We start from the raw sequence: 26007 nt of genomic DNA on the forward strand, positions 1-26007 counted from the left end.
AAAAGATTGTCCAAATCACATAAAGCAAGAAGAAAATCGTCCCTTGGAGGGAGAAAAAGAAGAAAAATAAATTAGAAAAAAAAGGAAAGAAAATAAGCAAACAAATTATAGGAAATTTCTCAAAGTTTATTTCTCTCTTCTCTCTCCTCCACCTTAGCACTTTTGCTCTCAAAAGATCTCACAATCAATTGTGGGTTTCTCTCTTTTAGGAAAGAGAAAATTGTTACCCTACCTCCCCATTCCCTATAAATACAATTCATGTAAGAGGAGGGGAGACAATTCATTCTTCTTCTAGTTTTTTTTTAGTTGCTCTCTCTTTCTCTTGCTCTCTCTTTAGTTTTAGTTCTTCTTTATCTTTTCTTCAATCACTTTTGTAATAGTCTTTTTTTTATTTCAATTAATGCAAGCACTCTTTTATTCTTATTCAGCCTTTTTATGTTTATGATTTATGCAATTGAGTTGTAAGTTTTTAAGTTATAGCTCTAGGCTTAGATCTAGGTGACAAGATCACGAGCCGTGGAGCAATTTTTTTTCAAGTTCAAGCATTGATTCAAGTAAGTAGGCTCCTTCAGTAGTCTTCTCTCCCCCCTCTCATTCCCTCTTCTGACTACCCTTTCTTTCTTAATTTAGGATTTTTATTTTCAGTCGTTACATTATGGCTATCCCTTTCCCCCAAGGTTCATGGCTAGTGTATGTGTTGGCTTTGCCCCTCCTAGCCATAGAACCATCAATTTATTGCTTTTATTTTAATTATCTCACTTCCCCTAAGGCCAAGTAGAGAAATCCTTGTAAGAATGACTCTCTGGTCAAGTAGGGAAGCTCATATTATGATGCATCCCTCGGGCTAAGTAGAGAAACCTACTTGTGAGTCTCTCTCTAGCTTTATTCCCTTTTTTTTACTTTATTTTTATTTCAGCATTTTTTTTCCTTTATTTATTTATTTAATTGCGTGGGTTGTTTATTTTCAGTTATTTATTTATTTAATTTTAATTGCGTGGCTTGCGTCTTTAAATTCTTAGATGACGAATGGTTATGACGTTATTTTAGTTACATATGTTTAGGACGGTAATTAGAATTAGATCACAACCATTAATCGGTTCACTTTCGCATTATTAAAAGAAATAAAAAATAAAGTGGCTGCTCTCCCTGTGTTCGACCCGTAGCTACACTGATCCGTACGCTTGCGGTTACATTTTAAATCTCAAACAGTGAACCAAGGCGGTGGAGGGTTGTCTAAGCGCTTAGGCAAGAAGGCGCCCGCCTTAAGGCAAACAAAGCGAACAAGTGTTATTTTTTATTTTTCCTATTTTCTAACATTATTTAGTAAGTTATAAATACCTTGTATCATAAACCACATCAAATCATTAAAAATCAACATTTAGACACATCAAATCATAAAAAATTAACATTAAGTCATATTAAGTTATAAAAAATCAACATTTAAAGAAATGCTCTTATTCTATAATAAGTTTGACTAGTCAAATGATTTTATTTTTACATGAGACTCTTTGTATTAGTTATAACATAAAACCAGCATTCTAACAAGTCTAAGATTACTTAAATATGAGTTGCAATGACAAAGTTATGCTCCGGTCAAACTTATTTTTTAAGTACGCGAATACTGTTAAAATCGAATGAATGAAAATAATTTTATGGATATCAAAACAAAATATTATTTTACCAGACTTTTGGTTTTTAGCAATGTTTTAACATGATAGAATTTATAAAATTTTCATAATTGAGAAAAAACCCCAGCATTTAAAAGTTGAAAATCGCCCCTATAACCAAAATTCAGTTTTTGTTCTTGGACTGGGGGTTGACTTTTTATCCTTTTGGAATTTGATTTTTAAACTATTTTTATTAGATTCAATAAGTACCAAAACACAAGGCCACATGCAAGGCAACAAGGCGACTGTCGCCTAGGCCCAGGAAAACCGCCTGGACGCCTTGGCGACGCCTTGACAACTATATACAATTGTTAAAAAAAAATGCTTATTTACCAAATTACCCATACTCCATAAACTTTGACATATAACACAATGACTTTGGGAGGAATATAACTATAATAGAGTTTTCAGTTGTCTAATCCTAAAGATAAAGCCAAGGTTTATAGAACCTTCAAAAAAGAATTCATCTTGATACTCCTTGGGTTTTGAACCCATTAGAATACAAATCTTGGGTAAAGTTCCTCTGTCAGCCTTGGATTAACTATGTGGGCAGAAAGAAGCCTAGTGAGTGGCTATGGAAATAACTTCCTCACTTGACAAATCTACATCGACCTCTGTTTCCCAAAAGGTTGGCATGGTGAAGGAAGAGATCAAGGCAGTGGAAATCCCTGACACACTAAAGAGACGGATTGGGATCTCCATGACCCACTTAGATACATATCTAGTGGTACTCAGGGTGGTAGGACAAGGGGGTTCATAGCTAACATTGTCTTTGTGGATGCTGATCCATCAGATAATGGTTCCTCACCAAGGAGGAAATCATAGACTTTCATTGTTTTATAGATCAGTTGATAGCCAAGGATTAAAGTATCGGTATCGGTCGCCATATCAGTTAGCTAAATTTAAGATACGTATCGGAGGGTATCATATCATATCGGAGATACGCTAAGATATGCTAAAGATTAAGGACCAAAGTATCGATATTGGTCACCGTATTGGTTTGCTAAATTTAAGATACGTATCAGAGGATATCGTATCGATACAATACGGCGGCCGATACCAACGTACCTGATTGAGTAAATGAAGAGGTATTGCATCCATTGCACAAAATTTTAAGGCAAACTCAAGATTTTCAGGTTGGATTGAGGTGGAGAACATATGTTTGGGGAGTTCAAAATTTTTTGACTGAATGGCTTTCTCCATCAACTTTCATGTGTGGATACACCCCAATAGAATGGAGGTAGCTGAATGGAAGAATTTTCATTCGTTGGAAATAATAAGAGTTCGTTATTAGGTAACATGAGCCCAAAACTTATATGTCTAAAGTCATTCTTGCTGCCACATTTCAGATGGATTGTATGCCATCAAATCTCCTCTGAAAATTATTTCTCCAAGCACCCTGTATCTTTCCTATTTCACTTAAGTGATATATTTGCTGTGTCCATGTTCATAAATTTTACCACTCCAAACAAACCCAAGATCTCTAAAGTGTATCTTCCTCGGATACTCACCCACTGAGAAGGGCCTCAAGTGCTGCCATCCTCAATGACTTGAATCCACAGATGTCACTTTCTTTAAGTCTCCTCTTTCTTCATACCAGGTGACACCTCTGCAGTGGGATAGTAAATGTGAAGAAGAGGTGGTACAACAACCTGTTTTACCTTTCTTTTGTGATGTGAAGACTACAGTGCTGGGGATCTTAAACAATTAGATGCAGAGGGAGTTGAAGTTGACAAAGGAGCTAAAATATGGGGGATGAAACAGGAAAAAGTGAAAAGGGTGAGTTGATTGTTCACAGAAGAAGGGAGAAGAATCCCGTCAATAGCCCTCCTTTGATGCTCGTACTCTTGATTAAGGTAACATTCCATCCTATCCTCAAGAGTTAAATCTTCCTATCAGGGGCGGCCAAAATTAAGGCAACACCAAGAAAGTGCCTAGGCATCGCCTAGGTCAAGGCACCAATCCAGACAAAGGAGCTTGGACACCTAGGTGTTGCCTAAACAACTATGCTTCCTACTGCTGCTAGAAAGGAAAAAAAGAGCCCACACTAATGCTATAGTCAAGTTCATCCATCCCTCCTGCAGGAATTTCTTATTGAGTTACCCTATCATCTACCTCTACTCCCAAGAATGTAATTGAGGCCACAACTGATCCAAAATGGAAGTCATGTGTGAGGAGCTGAGGACCCTAAAAAAGAATGGTACCTGGGAAATTGATGATCTTCCAGAAGGATGAGTTCCTGTGGAATGCAAATGGACCTTCTCAATTAAACACCATTCAGATGGCATTACTGAAAGTTACAATGCCATGGTTTGAGAACTTGCCGAGATCTCGGTATTTTTTTCAATTTCAGGACATCTCGAGACAAGAAGTAAGGCGATACACAAATAATACATAATCTCATACGAGATTTTGGTATCTCGCCAAAATCTAGTCCCAATTTCTTGTTTCATGGTATCCCAGTCAAAACCACTTCACCTATGTGATATACATCCTGCATTTTGACGGGACTTGGTCGAAATTATGACCCAGTCTCGGTGAACTCACAAGTCTGGCCTATTTTGAAGCAAGTCCCCCAAATTTGATTGTTAGCACAATTTTTTGCCAAATCACACCCAAGGGAGCTTGGAGCAAGTGGATTCACAGCTTATTTAAGTTGGGAATAATTAGATATATTTTAATTCCTAAAGCTTATTTAAGTTGTTTTACTTGAATTATATCATCTATATGTGTTCTAATAGTACTTAAAATTGTCTTGGAATAACCTAGGGTAGAGATCGTATACAGGAAACGCAGACTACCTGATGCGGATCCGGGTTCCAAAAATCGGACTCGGATTCCTTATGTGCCCACAATGAACAACTAAACCAGTGTTCAAAGAATTAGTGGCATTCTTATAAATTCAGGAACAACTTTTTCTTTCGGTAGAAGGGAGATTTACATGGTTAATATAAAGGAAAAATAAGAGGGGAAGTGATAGAACACAAATTTCAGGAAGAGGTATTATTTGTAATAATCAGAATTCAGAATCATAAAACATTAGAAGGACCCATTTTCTTCCTCTCAACAGAACCAGGCGGTACACCTGTGGAGTCCTTCAAAGGAGAGAACTCCCTCACCAAAAGGTCGCTAGCTCTGCAATTTTGGGATAGAGAATGGAATTTCAAGCCCTATCAGGTGTACGTGACCACGGCAGGGATAAGCTTCACCGGCAGCAACTAATTTGGTCTGCAACTCAGTCCACCGCAAGGTACAGATCCAGATCTAAACCTGGTTTCAATTCTCTCAGTAGGAGGACCTGTTGGAGTTAAGATTCTAGGGTTAAGGTCGCCCAAGGAGGGGAAACCTTCGAACAGAACCTCAGACCAAACAGATCAAGCACTAAGGAGATCTGAGAGCTTGATTAGGGCTGTAAATAATGCCAGAAACAGGGGATTTCCAGCAAGAAGAGTACAGAAGAAGTAAAGAAGAAAAAGAAGGAAAAGAGAGAGAAGAACAGAGATATGAGAGTGAGCTACGCACACCTCTCCGCAACCATGGTTTCACCCAATGACCCAAACTATCATTGAAATCCAAAGTCCAAGTCTGAAATCTCCATCCAGCTACATGGTTAATATAAAGGAAAAACAAGATAATTAAGGAAACTAAACTAGAATAGAAGTAAAATCCTACTCAAATAAAACTTGATTCCCAAACTAACTCTAAATAGGAAAGAAATTAAATCAATCCCAATTAACTCAGCCGTCTAACTGCATCACTACCATCATATGGTCTAAGTAAGGTACCATTTTGGGTTTGATTTTTTTCAAATCTAATGCTTCCATTGTGTTAGAAGGACTAAAATAGGTTAGATGACAAGTTTCAGGACCTAACTTGACCATATGGCCACCAAAACCCAACCCTGAGAGTTCTTGGAAACAATGCATTTTTGGCGAGATCTTAACAAATCTCAGTTTCGAGCCATGCCGAAACCATGCCCAAAACCAAGTCCTCGAATCATGTACAATGCTATACTGGTGCCTAAAAGATACCATCAGGTGTATGGAGTTGACTATCATGACACATTTGCCTCATTTGCTATACTGAACTCAATCGAAGTTCTATTATCCATTGGCAGCGAATCCAGACCGGCCCTTGTACAGATTTGATGTAAAGAATGCTTTTCTTCATGGTGACTTACAAGAGGAAGTGTATATGCAAGTTCCCCCTTGTTTCAAATTTCCCATAGCTGGAGGGAAACTGTGCAAGCTAAAGAAGGCTTTATAAGTACTTTAAAAAAAAAAAAAAATCTCGCAACAGCTTGGCTTTAAGATAAGCTATAGTAAGGAATGGGTACACTCAAAGGCAAGCTGACTATACTTAGTTCACTTAACAAGACAACGATAAAATCAAAGCCTAACTGTCTATGTGGATGATATTGCAGTAACAGGAAATGAGAAAAAAGAAGTGAATAGTCCCAAAACTTACTTGACCCAACAGTTTGAAGTAAAAAAAAAAAAAAAAAAAAAAAAAAAAAAACTCTGTACTTAGTGTCAAGATTATATAAATAAAGAAATAAATAAATTTCATATTTGTTAGAGTATGTATTGGACCTTTTGTAAGATATAGGGATGTTGGGTTGCAAACACGCCAAGTCTCGCATTGATAAAAGTCACAAACTTGGTAAGGATAGTGTTTTTTTTTTTTTTTTTTTTTTTTTTTTTTTTTTTTTTTTGGTTAATGTCATCTGTTAATTGATGCAATAAGGTATCAAGGACTGGTGGGAAGTCAATCTTTCCTACATTCGTCCAAACATTCAATATGTTGTTAGAGTGGTATTCAAGTTTTTGCATGCTCCTAGGACTGGTCATGTGGAAGTTGTATACCGAATCCTCAAGTATTTGAAATTGAGCCTAGGAAAAGGATTGTCAGTATACTATAAATAATCACTCAAGGATTGGGGACTACACTGATTCAAACTTGGTTGGGTCCATAGTTGTCACAATGTCCAGGCAACCGTAGCGCTAGAGGGAGCCTGGACGCCAAGGCATCGACTATACAACTCATGGTTGGGTCTATAACAGACAAAAGATTGACATTAGGTTATTGCAACTTTGTGCACTCCCTTGGAGGAATAAGAAACAATTTGTTGTTGCTAGATCAAGCGTAAAGGCACACATCTATAACAGACAAAAGATTGACATGCAACGTTGTGCACTCCCTTGGAGGAATAAGAAACAATTTGTTGTTGCTAGATCAAGCGTAAAGGCACACAGAGTTTGTGAACTTCTATTTTTGAAGAAATTGGTTTAGGAATTAGGATTTGAGATAGATGGCTCCAAGAGATTATATTGTAAAATAACAGAAGACCTATTAGCAAAGTAATGTAATATTGTATTTGAAGACTCAAGACAGAACCAAATAACAAGATCTTTTGTCAAAGAATAAGTTCAGCTTAGGGAGAAATCATATTACACAAAATCATATAAATAGATTGGGCTGAAGCTCAAATCAAGTTCAGAATTTAGGGGATAGGATAGCTACTGAATCTGAGAATGATCCAATGGCTTGATAAGTGTTAAAATATATACCACGATATGGGGAGTGTCCCTATCGTGGATGAGTTTTACCTTCCTGCTTTAGTTTATTTCTTTTCCTAGTTAGGATAGATCTCTACTTACTAATTAAGATAGACTTCCTATTTTATCGCTTGTGGCACAAGGACTTAGTTTCCTAGTTTGATTGTACTTCTTTTGGAGTTAATAACTATTGATGGTAGCGGGGACTGAGATAATGATCAGCTGCTCCCCTCATGCAGTCTCTCTTCTCTTCTTCTCTCTTAATCTCTTTTTCTCCTCTTACTCTCTCAAGTTACTGGTTACACATCTTGGTTTCGTAAAATGGTATCAGAGCAGTAACCATTAGCAGTTTTGAGAGTCGTTCTAAGATCTCATGCTATTGTGAAGCTCTAGTTCTTAGAAAAATAAGAACTAGGGTTTCAATGATTTTGTTTGTGATGCAGACGACGAGCAATTCACCCATGTTCTTGAGTTCTTATTGTTATCATTCTTTAAAACTCGTGGACGAGTTTTTCTTAACATCGGGGGAGTTGATGCAGAATCGAGGCTGAACTGGGTTGATCCGTCGGGCAATCTCAACCGAGACGAGTCAGGTCCGATTAGATTTTTGAAATCAGTAGGATATTTTAGGAGTTACTTTATTTAGGAAGTGTTGAGTTATTTAATTTGAGAATATATGTAATCTTTTATTTTTGGGTAGTTCTTAGTCAATTAGGGAGTTACCAATTTAAATTTTATTTTGTTTCTAATTTCATTAGTTAGAATTTAGGAAGCAAATTAGAAGTTGCTATTTCAGTCTTAAATTTTTATTAGGCAAGTTTTAATTTGAGTTTAGTATCTAAACGCATGTAATGCTCAATTAGAGGACAGAGATTGAAGAAAATATGAATTGAGTATTTGTGAAAAAAAAAATTGGAGTTATTATCTACTCAATTATAGTTCTTATATTATCTGCTTCCCAATGCAGGCAGGTAGTAGGTAGCAAGTAGCAACAAGTTGCGGGGGTAAGCATATATTGACATCAGGTTGTTGGGGACCAAGTAGCAACATCAGGGTGTAGGGGTAAACAAGTAATAGCATCGGGTGCTGAGGTAAGCAAGTAGCAGCATCGGGTGCCGAGATAACAAGTACCAGCATCAGGTGTCGGGATAAGCAAGTAGCAACATAAAGCAGATAATATAAGAACTGCAATGGACTAGATAATAACTCCAATATCTACTGACATGTCCCACGATTTGTGCTTCTTTAATTAAATCCTATTTCCCATATTTCCCCTACTGCCCCTCTTTTTTCTATAATCCCTCTTGTCCCACCTTGTTTTGCTTCCTAGTTTATACGTTACTCCCATTACTCAATTTTCTTACTTTATCTCTTTAATTTCCAATATTGCCCCTCCCTTTGGTTCTTATTCCTTCATGTCCATTAATTAACCTTCTTTCCTAGCTTATCCCCAAACAATAATTCAAATTCCTTTGCTGTCCCATTGGCTCTTTAACTACCAAATTGACCCCTTGAAAATTCTGGTTATTTACCAGAATGCCATTACTCCATTAATTGGCTATTATATGCTTGGATGGGCCCATAATTATGGTTAGTGATGGGTTTTAAACCCAGGATTGTGTGGATTAATTACAGATTTGCCATTTTTGAGCACATAGCACCCAATTTAGGGTCTTAGACCCCTAGATCCCCTCAATTTGGAATTTATAGTTTTTGGGAAAATTGGTACTTGCATGCATGGCAATGGAGTTCTCTATTCAGATTTGCTACAGCCAGGGGGAGATTGGAAATTCTTTTCTTATGTTGCTCTTGATTATGGGATTATATGTACTACTCATCCTTTGAGATGCTAATTATTGGACATTGTATGTCCACGTGTAATGCTACACGTGAGGGGAAGATTGGAGTTATTATCTACTCAATTGCAGTTCTTATATCATCTGCTTTATGTTGCTACTTACTTACCCCGACACCCGATGCTGCTACTTGCTTACCTCAGCACCCGATGCTGCTACTTGTTTACCCCAGCACCCCGATGCTGCTACTTGCTTACTTCGGCACCTGATGTTGCTACTTGGTCTCCGACAACCTGATGTCGATATATACTTACCCCCGCAACCTGTTGTTGCTACCTTCTACCTACTACCTGCCTTCCTTGGGAAGCACCTTTGATGCTACTAACTTTATGGTATGGATGATTGGAGTTCTCTCTGTGCTCTCTAGCGTCTACCACTACTACTCAAGACCGGTGTTATATTTATTTTTCTATTCTTGTTGGTCCAACCTGGAAGTTTTCTTTTGATATATGTATACTCCAGCTTGAGGAGTAGTGTTAAAATATGTACCACAATATGGGGAGTATCCCTATCGTGGATGAGTTTTACCTTCCTGCTTTAGTTTATTTCTTTCCCTAGTTAGGATAGATCTCTACTTACTAATTAGGATAGACTTCCTATTTTATCTTGCTTGTGGCACAAGGACTTAGTTTCCTAGTTTGATTGTACTTCTTTTGGAGTTAACAAATATTGATAGTAGGGGAGGACTGAGATAACAATCGGCTGCTCCCCTCTTGCAGTCTCTCTTCTCTTCTTCTCTTAATCTCTTTCTCTCTTCTCTTACTCTCTCAAGTTACTGGTTACAGATCTTGGTTTCATAACAATAAGAAAATATGAGAAAATCCTAGTGATACTAGGACAAAGGTAAACAGTAAATTAGCCACTCGAATAGAACTCAGAAAATAATATTAAAGTGAACAATCGATACTGAACATGGGTTATGAAAATACAACAGTAGATTATTATAAACCAGATTAGAATACTGACACCTAGAATAGTAAGGGATAAGGGCATAACAGAAATTTCACTATATGGGCAGATCAGCAGGTCTGATCTGTACCTAACTTGGATCAAGTTCCTCTTTAGGGTTAAGGAACAACTGGTCAAAATATGAAAGGATCCTAATGTCTGGATTCCTCTACCCAGAATTCATGCAAAAAGAGTCTTGCATATGAATTCAACTAGAACAAAATTCAACTGCAGGAACTAGAATGGCAGATATTAGAAGATGGATTGCAGAAAATTAATTAGAACAGTACTTGAATCGATGGAAGAATAAATAAGATTGAAAAACACCCATGCTTCACACCGCAAGGTGGTTAGATGGATCAAACACAACCAGCCTTGATCGAACACAAGGTTTCGTTGATCAGACTTAAGGATCTTCACCAATGGGAACATGAGCAAAGACAGCTTTTCACTAATGAAAAGCAATGTACAACAAAGTTATATAGAAGACTTAAAATATTCCTACACTTAAAAGGAAAGGCCTAACCCAATACTTACTAACAAGGTAACCTAAACTGACAAGGAAACTGAAATAGCAAACAAATAAAGATACTATCTTAACTAATCCCATATGCCTAGCCTATACACATATATAGGCCCGTTACAATGGAAGCCCATGGAATCAAAGGCCCAAAACACAACACATACATAGCCTAATCCAAAGCTTATTTCCACTAAATAAGCCCATTTAGACCAGCTTAAATAATTAAACAAATGAGAAATAACTTAAAAGATAAAAGAAACTATATTAATAACAGAATTGAAAGAGTAGACATGCCAAGTCACATTAGGGTGGCCTCTTTTCGATCTCCTACAATAGACCTTCAGATCTGCATCACAAAGCTCATAATCCTATGCAACATGATCGTCCAAACACATCAAGGTTGATCGGCACTTCATAAATGAGAAAATTGACTTTAGGAATATCTACACACCCTTTTTGAAGCTAGGATATCAGTTGCCTTATGTATCGAAAAAAGGAATCAATTCCCCAGTATTTCATAGTCTTAAGCAAGTTGGACATGTATGATATTTATTCCCCAGCTTGAGAGGGGGGGTGTTAGAATCTTGCAATAAGGGTATAATGAGAATTGTGTGTATTGTGTTATGGAGAAATATTTCTGTATGTAAGGGCAGAATTGGTATTTCATTTTGAACCCTAATAGTTGGAGAGAGGTCAAAAGCTCTCTCAAATCTGTTCTCCCGAAATCTTCTTCTTCTCTTGTTTTTCTCCTCTTTCTTCCACTCTCTTTATGTGCTTTCTCCTTTAACTACATTTGAAAGATAGGGGAGAAATAGGTACCTGCAAAGATGTCATCTGTTTTTGCCACATCTCCTCCATGGATTTCACCTTTGCTTCATAATCTGACCACCTCACCTCAAATTGCTTAAGTTCCTGCCGCAATGAAGCGTTTTCCTCTTCCTTTTGTCCTAGCATTGCTTCAGCCTTCAAAACCCGCCTTTGGAGTTCTGCCAAAACTGAAGATTGAACCTGATCTTGTTCTTGGTCCACATCCTGTAAAAGAAAATTTTGTTTTCAAGGCATAAGAAACCATACTAGACATAATAACCAGCCATTCCCTCAAAAGTAAAAATAATTTTATACAGACCGAAAGAAACACACAAATAGGTGCCTCAGAAATCTAACTGCGAGAATCAAGAGGAAATCCACATGCAGAAAATGTAAATAAAATCACCACAGGAAAGTGGATAATGTAAACCATCTATGGCCTTTCCATCCTTCATCTACCTTCAAGTACATGTATCGCTCCTTATCAGTGCTTACTCTTGTCTATGTTGTTCAAGTCCTAACCATCTTAAATCGACTCTCCAAATGGTGCAACTCCTAAGTTTACATAAATTTTTTTTTTTCTATAACATCCTTCTATTCTTGCCACTAATCCATCTCAATATCCACATTTCCTACTCATTTCATCTAATTTTTTCTCGTTTATTTTCCAAAATTTTGAACCATACAGCATTGCAGGTCTCATAGCCATCCCAAAAAATTTACTCTTTCTAACAAGAAATTTTGATTGTGCTTTACCCACCAAGCTCTAATTCTTTGAGAAACACCCATTTTATCTTGTTTAATCACGAATGAACCAAGATAATAAGAATGATCACTTAGAGCATCCTTTGATCGTCAATATTGACAACTCCATCCCTATTCCCGTATCACAGAAATGCACTCTAATTATTCTATCATACTTACCTTAAAAGTATTGAATTCTAAAACATCCTTTGACCTAACTTGGTGTTTACCCCCCACTTCAGTCTCATCAATCAAATTACACTATCAACAAACATCATACACAATGAGATTCCATCCCATCCATGTCGTCAGCCCATCCAGAACTGGTATAAGCTATTGTACATTTGTACCATTGTTCCACATGGGTTCTAAGACTATATAGAGCTCCATCCTACATATCCTTGATTACATAAATAACTATTTGGGACTTTTTTTTTTTTTTCAAAACCCACCAAACTCTCTTAATATACCTTATCATATGATTTCTCCATGTCACTAAAAGCATGTGAAGCTCTTTCTTTGCTCTAAACTTTTCTATTTATGGCCTAAATAGTAAAAAGCTTCAGTATTTGACCCTAGCATAAACCTAAAATGGTTTTGGATAAAAAAAAAAAATCTGGCACATTAGTTTCATAACTTAAATCAGTTCTCAATTACCCTTTCCCAAGTCTCACAATTTGACTATAAGTTTGATCCCATGATAGTGCAACTATAAATATTTTATCTTGCTCTTTTGGATGTGACAATACTTTCCCACCATAAATCAACATTTTCATTTTTACAAGTGTATGGTTAGTCCTGATTCTGTTAGAAATAGGCACCTGACCTTGGATTGGGATCTTCCTCTTGATTCTCCCGCTTCCTAGTTTTGATGTTCCCCTTGGTTGATTGTAAATTTTCCCTCCCTTGGCTTTTGTTGTATCTTTCTTAATGGTTGTTTTGGTCCCCTATTAATGTAGAAGTAAACTACCCCAGCAGTTTATAACCCCAAACAAGAAAAATAAGACCCACTTAACTAGCTTGACAATAATCAGAAGTAAACCCAAGAGAACAAGGGAATAAGACCGTCAAATAAACCCCCCAAGGGTACAATAGCAATGCAGGAGAAAAACGAGCCCAAAACCCAACCCGATAGGAGAGAGAAAGACCCGCAATATGGCTGGAGAGAGAGAGGTGCGGCCGAGTCTGTAGGGCTCCGATTGAGCTGCAAATTTGGTCGATTGTAGGGCCCAAGGAGGGTACAAAAACCCCCAAATATAAAGAGCTTCTGATGGTTGGTTTGAGAGTTATGCACTTTCTTGATTTTCATACCTAAAAGAGAGAATCTGAAGATTTCTGCAGGAACAGCAACTGATTGATCTGAACAGCTTCATGAGGAGGATTGAGTAGTCCTACAATGACTTCTAACAACCCTTAACAGTAGCTCCTTGATCCGATTCATAATAGAGGAGAAGAGAGAGATCGTAGACTTCAAGAATGGGGAATTCTTGGCAATCGATTCTGGCTTTGAAGACTTGGACAGATCTGAATTCTTCTTACACTAAACAATTAATAATAGCAAATAATTTGCAGAAAAGTAAAGAAATGACAAGGGGAATGTGGGAGAGGAGTGGCTATCTCGGCCCGAGCTTCTCACCCGTAGCTATCCCGGCTGTTTAAGTAATTGACTGCAATCATTCATTATTTAAATCTTAAATTATGAGTATATAGGCTCCTCTATTTAAAAAGGGTAGAATAGCAATCCTATCATACCTAGGAGCTAGTTTCCAAATAGGACTAGACACTCCTAGCAGGACTTGGACTCATAATAGGACTAGGACTATAACTCCAACATGGAGTAGGACTAGAACTCCAACATGGAGTCGGTAACTAACTAGTCATTTACTAATAGGGAAATCTAAACTGACTAAAACGGAAATAACAAAGGAAATAGACTCAAAACAGGACTCTAACTAAACTAATGAATTAAATCTCGTTTTCCTTCTTTCTACCCATATTTTAGGCCCATTAAAGTGGCACATCACAAAGAAAACCCATGGGATCAAAATCCCAACACATACATAACCCAACCCAAGGCTTATTTGCAATAAAATAAGCCCATTAAGTGACTTATTTGCATCACCCCTCACTTGTTTTTCTTTGTTGTGGCCTTCGCCTTTAGGTAGCCGTTGAGGCCTTTGTTTTGTTCTCTTTTTTTCTTTAATATATTTTCACATCCAAAAAAAAAAAAAAAAAAGAAGTTAATCAAGATACTCACCGACTACCGTGCATTTCCAAACCTCAATAAGAATACAAACTGGTCCTAGATTGTCCCATCTCTATGTTTCTGAAGACATATTTAATCATAAAGGCACAAACAAACTAATTTTATGAAATTATTTACTGCTTGTAGTTTCTTAATTGATACTCATTCCTCCAAAATTGCCATTCCCTACATGGCTTGAGTATAATTATCAATTACTAAATCCAACTATTACTCCTTTCTTCATTCTCTGCATCCTTTGCTAAAGCTTTTTGATCCTTCCTCTTATGCCATGTAAAATGGTTACGACTCCCTCATAATACCAAATTTCTACACGTTTCTCACCACCCCTATTTTTAAACTTGCAATAAAGATCATAATGCCCCTCGATTTAGCCCCTTATAATTCTTAAAACATCGCATGAGATAGTAATTCTCACCGCTTTTTCACATATAAGAAAAACATTACCACAAGGTTTGTTATGATTCACAATGAAAACAACCTTGGCAAACAGAAGTTCAAACATCCTCATGGTTTTAAGTTGTGAACTCCTATATAACAAGAGAACATTAGTAATGATAAGAACGAATTATTCATTTCCAAAATATGAAACGGCATCCCACCAATGATACATTATACTGTTGTTTAGGTTTGACATTTTTGTATACTCAAATTTCAAAAACATCACAGAAACGGCAGCCCACCCATGCCATGACACATTATAATGTTGACCCCAAACAGTTATAAGAGAAATGTATCTTTACTTGAAACCAAATACATGTACTTTTTTCCTAGGATTTATTTTATGATTACCTTCATTTCTGAAATCTTCCAGTCTGGCTTCTTCTCAGCAATTGTATTGTTTAGGTTTGACATTTTTGTATTCTGCATATCATTAAAACGTTGTCTAGCCAACCAACCACGGATTACTGCAGGAACAAAAACACTGTGAATGAGAGAGAGAGAGAGAGAGAGAGAGAGAGCACAAAATGTTAGATTGACCAGCCAACAACTAACACAAAACCAACATAAACTATAGCTGTACCGGATTGCAAACATATGACTGCATTCTGATGATCATCAAGTGTTCTCCGAGCAATTTGCTCTTTCACATGCTTCTGTATGAGACAGACAGCCAGCTGCTTCTTTATTAAAAGCTGATGCTGCCTTCTTGCCTTCTCACCCCTGACAACTGCATATGATCATTGTTCAATTAGACCAAAAATGCGTGAAACCATAAAACAAAATCGCATGAAGAGTCTCCAAATTGAGGTGGTAAAGATGAAGGTAATGCCTGTTTCCTTCGTAAAATAAAAATCATACATAATTCTACAGTAACAGCAGATACCCAGTCTTTATGCCAAAGATACAAGACCATACAATGTGAGGATGGCATGCAACCAATGCAATCATAAAACCACCAAATGAATGTTTTGAAAGGTACAGGTGAATTACATGATTGCATTGTGGTTATTCGTCTCTTCAGATCATGGAAATAACAGCGTGCTAAGTGACCACGGAAATATTTTTGGATACCAAGAATTGCATCCTGTGATTGTTTTCTTTTATCTTCCAGTGCACCAATCTATGAATCATCCAAAATATAAGAAAATTAGACAGCCAGATAGAAGAAATAACAATAACAATTTGAAAAAGAAAGCAACAAAATCTTTAAGATATGCACATGTTAAGGTCAACCATCACTTCAAACTAAAACAATGAGCATTCATGAAATTTCTGCGCACATAGAATCTAGAAATCTTTTCTCCTAAAACTGTTGTTTCCGAAGCAAAGACATCAATTAAGCAACCTCTCACCTAACATGGACCACTATTACCTGCATAAGGTTGAGGTGGGTAGCGTATTGATTCTCTTTGGGTCCTCGGAAATTTGGAATATGGCCTAGAAATTGAAGCCCAGAGAGAGAGAGAGAGAGTATTGGTGCAGATCTCCCTTTTACATTCTTTCCGCTCTATTCTCTAAATTTCTCTTTCTTACTGGTCCATTTTTTCCAATTTAAAACCACACCCCCCCCCCCCCCCCAAAAAAAAATTTTGAGGGGATTAAGGTTGCGACAAGGTTTTCTCTTCTCGTATAAAAATGGAGATAGATGTCACAAAATACAATTTTCCCCTCTAATCTTGGATCTTCAGCCTTTATCTACATTAGTGATCGAATAACAACAATTCCTAGAAACTTAATATATAAAGTGTGCTTTCAGAAACAAAGAAGTAATGAAGCAAGACAAGGGAGCTAAAAAATTGTTTCTGGAAATTTCAAAAAACTAGCCAAAAGGGTAGATTTACAAAAAATTTAATAAATTTCTTAACTGGACCCATATGCATACTAACTAGGCTGAACATGGGGAGCACCTTAAAGTGCTAAGGAGCATATTTGGTGCTGGATGGCCAAGTCACAACGTCCCTTTTGGTTGTATATATTGTTTATTTGGTTTTCTTCTACTTCTAGTCTCCAAGGGTACTTCTTTTATTTATTTTTAGTTTGTTTAATGAATTTGGTCCAGTCCAGACACTGAGTTCACTCTGTTAAGTGTATTTGGGTCATTTCATGGGACTCGGGCCCATTCTAGTTCAAGTCCGATATTAGTGTATTTTCTGTCATCTTCTTTGAATGGAGCCTGTGTTTTCTATTAATTGCTAGCCTAATTTTGTTCTTTGTAGTGAAAAAGTGTTGCTTTCCATGGATTTTTTTTTTCCATGTATTCATGATGTTTTATGGTATTATAGTTGCTTGCATGCAAGTTTAGAGAGTTCTTACACCTAAAAGCATAATTGCTTTAGAGGACTAAATTTGGGCCATCAGCTTGGCCCTAGATTTACCCGAACTGCTTGGCCCAACATAGTGTTAGTTAATAAGGTTACTCTAGGCATATACCCATAATGTTGTAATATGTTGTAATGTGCTTTTCCTTTTTACCTTTTACCTCCCCTGGCTATCTTATGTTAGCATGGGGTAAGGACGTAATTTCCCTTGTAAAGCTAAGTGAAACAATATAGGGGAGAGAAGTGTAATCTCTCCCACAAGTTCTACCACCACCTCCATCTCTTCATCTCTTCTCTTCACCTTCTTCTTCCTTCTCTCATCTTCCTTCTTCCTTGTTCTCTTGTAACTTTTAAGTTCCAACTTGGTATCAGAGCTCCACGGTTTGAGAGTCGTATGACAAATATCTCTTCCTATTTCCTCTCTTGGTATCCTAAGGTACAAAGGGTTCCAAGAAAGAGGCTAACATGTGAATCGATTGAAGAAGCATGAGATAGGTCTTGTATGAAGATTACAAGGTCTCATGTGGAAGTATGAGCTCTCTTGAAGCTCAAATTGACACCAGCGATCACCAAAGTTACCGCTAGCCAAACTTTGGGGTTACAACCAGCTTTTTTTTTATTCTCACTAGATGAAGACCACAGGAAGATCTCATGTGGAAGTACGCTCTCTTGAAGCTGAAATTGACACCAGCCATCACCAAAGTTAATGCCAGCCACATCTAGGGTTACTGCCAGTTTTTTTTTTTTTTCGATTCTCTCTTCGGCAGTTGTTGGGGCTGGGGTATGGCTCGGGCCCTCTTCATTTTCCACGTGGTCACTATCATCGAAGAAAGGAGTTGTTAAGCGTGCAATTCACTTCCTTTTGGACTTCCAGGTACAAGCGTACAGCCAATGTCGATTTTTCTTGCTTCTTTTTGCATTTGGAATGCAATTTACGATGTTTCCAGTTGTGTAATAGTCGTGAACTGCTTCATATGGATGTTGTGAGCTGTCATGAGATGATGCTACCCTTTGAAGGGTGTCTTTGAGTGGAATTTTTTCAAATTTGGTGTTTGTTTCTTCTTGCTAGTTGCTAGGTTTTCGTTTAGTGTTGGGTCAGTGTATTTTGGTTGAGTGTGACTCCCCACTTGGTTTGGATGTCATTCCCACGTCGTAAGTGTGTTTCTACATTATGTCCGAGGTTAGTGGACCTATGAAAGCTTCGACTAGTGCTTCAGGTGGTTCCCAACCTACTCAAATAGCCTTTGAGAATCCCAACATCTAGATTTTCATTGTGAAATTGGACAACACCAACTACTTGGACTAGGATCACTCTGTGAAGCTTTCCCTGGAGAGTTAGGGGGAAGCTAGGGTATATTACAGGTATCATTCAAGCCCCTCACTCAAGTGCTCCAACGTATCAGAAATGGGAGACCGGAAATTCTATTGTTATAACTTAGCTAATCTTCTCTGTGAAGCCTAAGATTATGAGAAACGAGACTGCCAAAGATATTTGGGATAGTGTTTCCGAGACTTTTGACTGAGTGGATGACTCAGTGAAGGTTTACCAACTCTTCCAAAAGATCACCACAATAAGGCAAGGTGATAGGACCATTTCAACGGAGGCCTACAGATGTACTAGCAAGGAATAGTGATTAGATCCAGATAAAGGATCTAAAAGGGCTACGGGTAGGTCAAAAATGACCATAGAAGAAGCTGTGAGGAAAGACATTGACAAATTAGGCCTTGTCCCAAGAATAATCTCGAATAGAGTGAATTAGAGGGCTAGGATCCAGGTAACGGACCCCATCTAGTTGTGTTCTACTTTGTTATTGTTTTTCGTGGTTTGTTTAGTTTTACTTTTGTTTTTCCTTTTCTTTGTCCTCAACTGGATCCATGTGCCAAACCCATTAAGTTGGGGTAATTCTTTGTTGTTGTTGTTGTTGGTCTCTTGGAGTATGATCACTATAGGGACCTCCAACTATCTAATCCAGAGGATGAAGCTAAGGTATGCCAGACACTTGAGAATGGCAGGCAGCTTTCCAGCAATGAAAAACTGTCCTTTTACCTTTTGAACCAATCACTCCTTTCCCCCCACATAATTCTAACTTATAAACTGGCCACAGTTACTTCTAAAACCTAAGTAACGAAGATCCCAATGAGTCCATAGATGACTACCTGTGATTGACATCTTTGTTAGAAGCATAAGCATGCCACTGAGTCAGCTTTGCCAGAACAGAAAAAATGCCATAGCGGAGAAGTTTCTCATGATAGGCAAGCAGTCATGATTCACGCATGGTAAGGGCTTAGTAACCCATTGTGATCAAACTGATCCCTCAGATGTCTTGACTACATTGGTCTACGACTCTACTGATAATTACATTGCACAGCAAAGCAGTCTTCTCTATTCAATGAAAGAGAGTGATATAATCTGTAGAATGGGAACAGATCATAGCAAGGAAAATGTGAGGGTGAAGGGGAGTGGATATTTCAGCTTTAATTGCTCAGTTGCAGACTTCCAGTTTAGTATCACTTTGGACCATTTGGATACTATAGAAACAACTAAACAAGGATATGCAACCAAGCAGCTATGTCATTAAAATATCAGTTTCCAATAGAATGGACCAGGCCCTGACAGGCTCTATATCCAGATTAAGTTTTCACTGTATATTTGATTAGACCCATGCTAATCAACAACTTTCTTAAATCTAGTAGTAGTACTAATTAGTAGGGCCCACATGGAGGGATGATATTGTGAATCTAGCCCATTGGATACATAGCTTGGTCCCATAGATTGTAGCCTGTTTGATACTTTGATGATGCAAACCAACTGTAAGGCCCTTATATTTTTCAGCCAGTCCTTTTCAGGAACCTTGACCTTTCAACATGGCCTAAAAAATCTAATCAAATCGGTGGAATCGGCCAATTTGAAGCGAAATCCACCGGTCACAATTCCAATCCCACACAATTCCTCAACACATGAACTGAATTGGCCAATCTGATCTGGATCGGTCTGATTCACCCCTGCAACAATATAAACCTGCAAAAAAACGAACCTGCGATCTAATTGCTTGCAATTTCTCACTCATATGGCCACTTCAGAGCTTCAAACTTGGGGAGAGGGTCGTTTTGGCCAACCTAGGCACCCATAGCCTTCAAATCAATCAAAAATGTCGGACGTGGGAGATTTAAAGAGAGATTTTCAGATTCGGGAGATATTCCATGCAACCCGGGGTAAAACTCGATTTCCCTACCCCGCCCACCCCTTTTTTGTTGATTTGTGTATGAATTTCATCTATGTGGTGCATAGATCCTACATCTACAGCTGGATTTTCTGGTTTTTTAAATGTAGGTTTGTTCTAGTAATTTTATTTCTTTCAATCCTAAATCATATATCTTTCTCATAAAACTCAAAGCAGTAAATAACTTAAAAATATAATAAATTAAATTAAAAATAAATGCCTTTTTTTCACCTGAAGTTGTCCATATTTCAATTTATTTTTATCTTTTAGACTCGTTTATAGGCCAGTTGGAAGAATCGTCCGATTCCTGCCAACTCTGGTTGAGTCAAATCAGAATTGGATCGAAAATAACAGGACCCAATTCCGGTCCTGATTCCATGTTATAAAGCTTTGCCTTAACCTTTTAAGGTATAATATGCCATCAAAAACTCTGCCTTGCCAGAAACTTGTCACACGGATAGCGGGGACGGACCTACATGTGCACCAAATTTGGGCGCTAGATAAGCTTTCACAGAAGATTATAGCCTCCAGAGTTCCAGTTGCACTAGGCCAGGCATTACCATAGAACTAACACTTTCCCATAGTATAAGGGTTTTAACATGTAAAGTGAACCAGATTGAACATTATTTACAGAAAACAAGCTCAGTAATTCTTGACAGTGAGAAGAACAAGAAGCAACAGCAAGTCTAAATGACCAAATTGACACCTGTTTCTTGCCAACCCATCAATTCAGGACAGAACCAAAGCAAGAGAGAGATTGGGTAGAGTTTCTGTCCAAGTCATGAAAGCAAGGAGTTCTGCTGTGTCCAATTTGCAGATTCAATTTTTCTTTGTTTTGGGCCCAGTTTTAGTTCTACCAAATTACTTATTTGCCATTTGTTGTTAGTTATTAGTAGTCGTTAACTATGTCTGTATTTAAGGCTGTTTACCATAAATCAATCTAGGGTTGACTATGGTTTTCTGTATTTCTTGAATCAATTTGCGGCTAAAACAGTTTCTCTTAATTTTCCTGCATAGTCCTCTTCTTTCACTTCCCATACTGCATCAAAAAGTTACACTCATATAACAAACAAATTATAAATGTCCTAATTTAGACAAACTAGGTCATCCAGACAGCGAATATCCAAGCCAAGTCACTCTCGGAAATAGGACCTTTTTCTTTTTAATCCGGGTTTGGATTGATCATGGTAACATCATAAACCCCAACTCAATGTCCCATCTACAGTTGACCTCGTCCAATTTTTTGCCACCTACTACTTGCATTTGTTGAAAACTAATCTAGCGCCAAGTATCCACCTCTCACCAAGTGAACAAGCTTATAATCAAATACCCAATGGGCAAGGTTTGAAATTTCAGATTTCGATCCCATTTCCTTTTCTGTTGAAACTGAAATATTTCTGTGAAATTTTGGTCCATTTTGACACTGCAATTTCAATAGTCATTACGTTTGGATTCTGGTCAAAACCGTAATATTTCATAAATGACCAAAATTCCGAACTATGCCAGTGGGTACTTGATGTTTAACACAAGTATTTAAAGCTTCAGATTGTAGATCATATCAGACTCGGCCATCCCAATACAAGTTGACTCAGAATTTGTCCACCAGATTTTGGAGAATCAGTATGTGATCCCTTCATATCCTCTGCTTATCTCATGTTGGCTCGATTGAGTTGCCCAATAAAACAACAACAACAACAACAACAACAACAACAACAACAACAACAACAACAATAATAATAATAATAACAATTAATAGTAATAATAATCAGTATGCGAAAGAACCCTGTCCTGCTGCCGCAGGAAACACCAGCATGCGAGACCAATGAGAGGGCACGTGCCAGCATCTTCAGCACACTGGCAGGCGGGGGCAGCGTCGTCTTTTTGTGTGCCCTGTCTCTGGGTGTTTCCTGCATCAGCAGGACAGGGTTCTTTTCCCCTTATTATTATTATTATTATTATTATTTTAATTTCCTAGATCTTCAAACACTGCTTAAACGTTTTCCTCCTGAGAAATGAGACTTCTTGCTTAAATTAGCTGTGAAGGCCAAGGTTACAACTCAGATATAGCATTTACACTTTGTTGAAGTGTCAGATACAGATTTGACTCATAGTGAAAAGTATCCAAATAACATAGCTAATTGCAAGGAAATTGATTTCTTTAATCTCAGAAGAGTAATGCAGAGTTATCAAGAAATTCCCTCAGACTTGGGATTTACAATTAAAAGAATAGACAATTAAGCAGATAAGTAGATAACTGATAATATGTTTCTGCATTCTCAATTTTTTTCTAGTTTTCTTACTAGTGAAATTAGCTTTAAAAAAATGATAAAAACCCAAAAGGCACATCTGGAGAAAAAGGAAAGATTATAATCCCCCAACATTAATAATTCAAACAGTAATGTTAATGTGATGGATCAGAAAACCTAAATAAATGACACAGGTTTGCATTGGCTGTCTGCTAAAAGTTCAGAGTTAGAAAAGAATATATAGAATTACTGAGCACAATATAAATTTCAGAAGGAGACATACGACTTCTAGCTGTTTCCTGAGAAACAAAGTAGAAAATATATGAACCATCCTGTCACGAATGTGAGGAAAATAGCATACCTGCCCTGTTCTGAAGAACAATTTTGTATAACCAACTTGATACATTTCCGGAAGGATATTAAATTGCTGAAGAACGGAAACTGATATGCTTAATGGATCCTGGGATACACTATTCTCTGAAAGAAGAAACCCATATCTGAAAAGATATGAATGCATGCAACAAGGCATCACTCAAAATTCATTTTATAAGGATCTGAAAGAAATGTAGTACTAGGAATTTTTATCACAACCTTTTTGCAAACTGTTGATGTGTCATTCGTGTTGGGTAACCAGATCTTGATATCCTGACAATCTCCAGGACTCCACAGCATCTGAGCTGCTGTAAGATAAGATCTTGTTCATACAGACCAGGAAGTTTCTTACTGTTTGGTTTTATGCAACGAATGAAGTGAGGCGTGGTGTTTTCCAACTGCTGCATCAGTTTGAAAAGTTGGCCCTACAAGCATTAACAGAATATTTAGAATCTGCATATTACAAACAGGGCAGTCCAATAGAGAGAATTTTCCCAAGGGTGGATACAAGATGGAAATAAATGGACATCTTTGAACCATACAAAGTAGGATACCTGCTTAATATTCCAGGCCATGACAACAGCTCTACTAAACAAGTAAATCCAGGAAAACCCCCAACACGTTGTCTCAAATATGTAAGGACACTTCATACAAAATAACAAGAACGACGTGATGATAGGTATTATTGCTGCCTTACATTTAAGAGACTGCAAGTAGTTTTGCACAATGCCTTTTACTAAACTTCTTTTCCATCCAACTACGTCGCTTTCTTTGGTTGGCCCAATACATTAATCGACCTTGGAAATGTATTTTCCAACATCAAAACAACTACCTACGTGCAATATCAATTGAAGTAAAGTTTCTAATATCGCAAATCAAGTAACTGACTTCAAGTCAGCAAAATCAAGCAAAAAATACAAGTTTCAACTTCTAAATACAAGGTCAAAACATGAATATTAAGGAAAGCTTCCAAATTTTTGAAATGGGCTTGAAATTTGGTCCATTTCGCAGGTCAACTCAAAATGGCCATTTTGGTGGCCAAATGATGGAGTTTTGCCCCAAAACTTCTTGTAGTTTCTATTTAAGCAGGGTTATACATATTTGAATCGGTAGATTGGAAAAAACAAACCACCCAAGGTTGTAGTTTGGCTTCGGACCATAGTTGTCAAGGCGTCGCCATCCAGGCGGTTTGCCTGGGGCCTAGGAGACAGTCGCCTTATTGCACTGCATGCCGCCTTGTGTTTTGGCACTTATTTATGCCAAATATCATTTAAGTAAGATATTATTTATAAATAAGCAAATACCCCATATTTGAATCCAATAAAAATAGTTTAAAAATCAAATTCTAAAAGGATAAAAAGTCAACCACCCAGTCCAAGAAGAAAAACTGGATTTTGGTTATAGGGGCGATTTTCAACTTTTAAATGCTGGAGTTTTTCTCAATTATGAAAATTTTATAAATTCTATCATGTTAAAAACCAAAAGTCTAATAAAATAATTTTTTGTTTTGATATCCATAAAATTATTTTCATTCAGGCGATTTTAACAGCATTCGCACACTTAAAAATAAGTTTGACCGGAGCATAACTTTGTCATTACAACTCAAATTTAAGTAATCTTAGACTCGTTGGAAAGCTGGTTTTATATTATAACTGATACAAAAAGTCTCATGTAAAAATAATATCATTTGACCAGTTAAACTTATTATAAAACCAGAGCATTTCTCTAAATTTTGATTTTTTATAACTTAATATGACTTAATGTTAATTTTTTATGATTTAATATGGCTAAATGTTGATTTTTAATGACTTGATGTTGCTTAATCTTGATTTTTTATGATACAAGGTATATATAGCTTACTAAATAATGTTAGAAAATGTGGAAAATAAAATATAACAATTGGTCGCCTTGTTCGCCTCAAGGCGTGCATCTTCTCGCCTAAGCGCTTAGACAACCCTCCACCGCCTTGGTTTGCCTTGGCGCCGTAACAACTATGCTTTGGGCCCTAGGTTGATAGCGTATATTGCAGCCTACTGTATCCTTTCCCTTATATAGCCTATTCTACACATAATTTAGTCCCATAACATTCAACATTCAACAAAGAACTAAATATCCAATAGGAATGAAGAACCATAAAATTAAAAAAGTATTACACAATTTCGACTATTATAAGAAAAATTTCGACCAATTCAAGCAGAAATTCATCCATTTTGGTCATTTTGCCGAAATTTCGACCAAAACCTTGTAAATATGTTAAGTTGCTAGCAAGGTTTCCAAATTTTGGTTTCGACCAAGATTTCGACCCTGGTCGAAACCGACATATACTGTTGAAATCTGCAAAATGGGCTCGAAATTTAAACCATTTCTTAGAACTCAAAAAAAAATTGACTCTGAAACTTCGACCCCCACGCACTCCACAGCCACAAGTGCAGTGACCCCCTCCTCCCAACCTCATTACGCCCCCCCCAAAAAAAAGCTAGGAATTTAGACCCCTTACCCACCCCTGATCATCTACCAATCCCCAACAACCCCTAAGGCCAGCCCTATCAAGGCCCCTGTTCCTAGCGGTAGTTTGGGTGTTCAGAGTCTTCAGACACACATCACGGTGGCAAGATGCCAAAGGCATAGTTTGGTGCAGACTGCCTTGTATCTTTGTTAAAATTTTCCACGACTCAGTCAATACGAACAAAAACCTGGTAACCATTTTTTATTTATTTAGTTAGCTAGTTATTTATCTATCTATTCTTTGGCTGTGAACTGTATAGGCTGCCCCCCCCCCTCCCTTCTTACTTGTTGTGTAGCCCTTTAATGCGATGTTGATAGTATGTAGTTGCTAATTGAGTTATATGTGGAAGTCTTGAGATATCCATTCCATTGTACTACACTTACCTTTCAGATTTATCTATCCTATAAGTTTGCACGATCTGTGAGACATTCGCTCTGATTTTCTTTGCAACTTTGCATTATATTATGTGCACTATTTCAAATTTTAAAATTCCCTATTCAATGCTTTAGGTGACCTTTCATTGTATTTTATTAT

The 26007-nt window shown here is 37.3% G+C and overlaps 1 protein-coding gene across 3 annotated transcripts in view; it reads right to left on the reverse strand.

Moving 5' to 3' along the window:
- Positions 1-9817: 9817 nt before the first annotated feature.
- Positions 9818-26007, reverse strand: part of LOC122060072 (myosin-2-like) — a 38718-nt gene continuing 22528 nt past the window's right edge. For 2 of the 3 annotated variants that reach the window (XM_042623238.1, XM_042623237.1), the window contains 6 exons: positions 23187-23392; positions 22957-23092; positions 15801-15930; positions 15391-15537; positions 15159-15274; positions 9818-11584 (listed from right to left, as the gene is read on the reverse strand). In XM_042623238.1, coding sequence (XP_042479172.1) covers positions 11336-11584; positions 15159-15274; positions 15391-15537; positions 15801-15930; positions 22957-23092; positions 23187-23392 — 984 coding nt within the window. In that variant the 3' untranslated portion in view covers positions 9818-11335. Of the gene's footprint in view, positions 11585-15158; positions 15275-15390; positions 15538-15800; positions 15931-22956; positions 23093-23186; positions 23393-26007 lie in introns of those variants that run through there. The other variant, XR_006134215.1, reaches the window with a different exon arrangement.

This window comes from Macadamia integrifolia, chromosome 13 (genome assembly GCF_013358625.1).
Source record: "Macadamia integrifolia cultivar HAES 741 chromosome 13, SCU_Mint_v3, whole genome shotgun sequence".
NCBI lineage: Eukaryota > Viridiplantae > Streptophyta > Magnoliopsida > Proteales > Proteaceae > Macadamia > Macadamia integrifolia.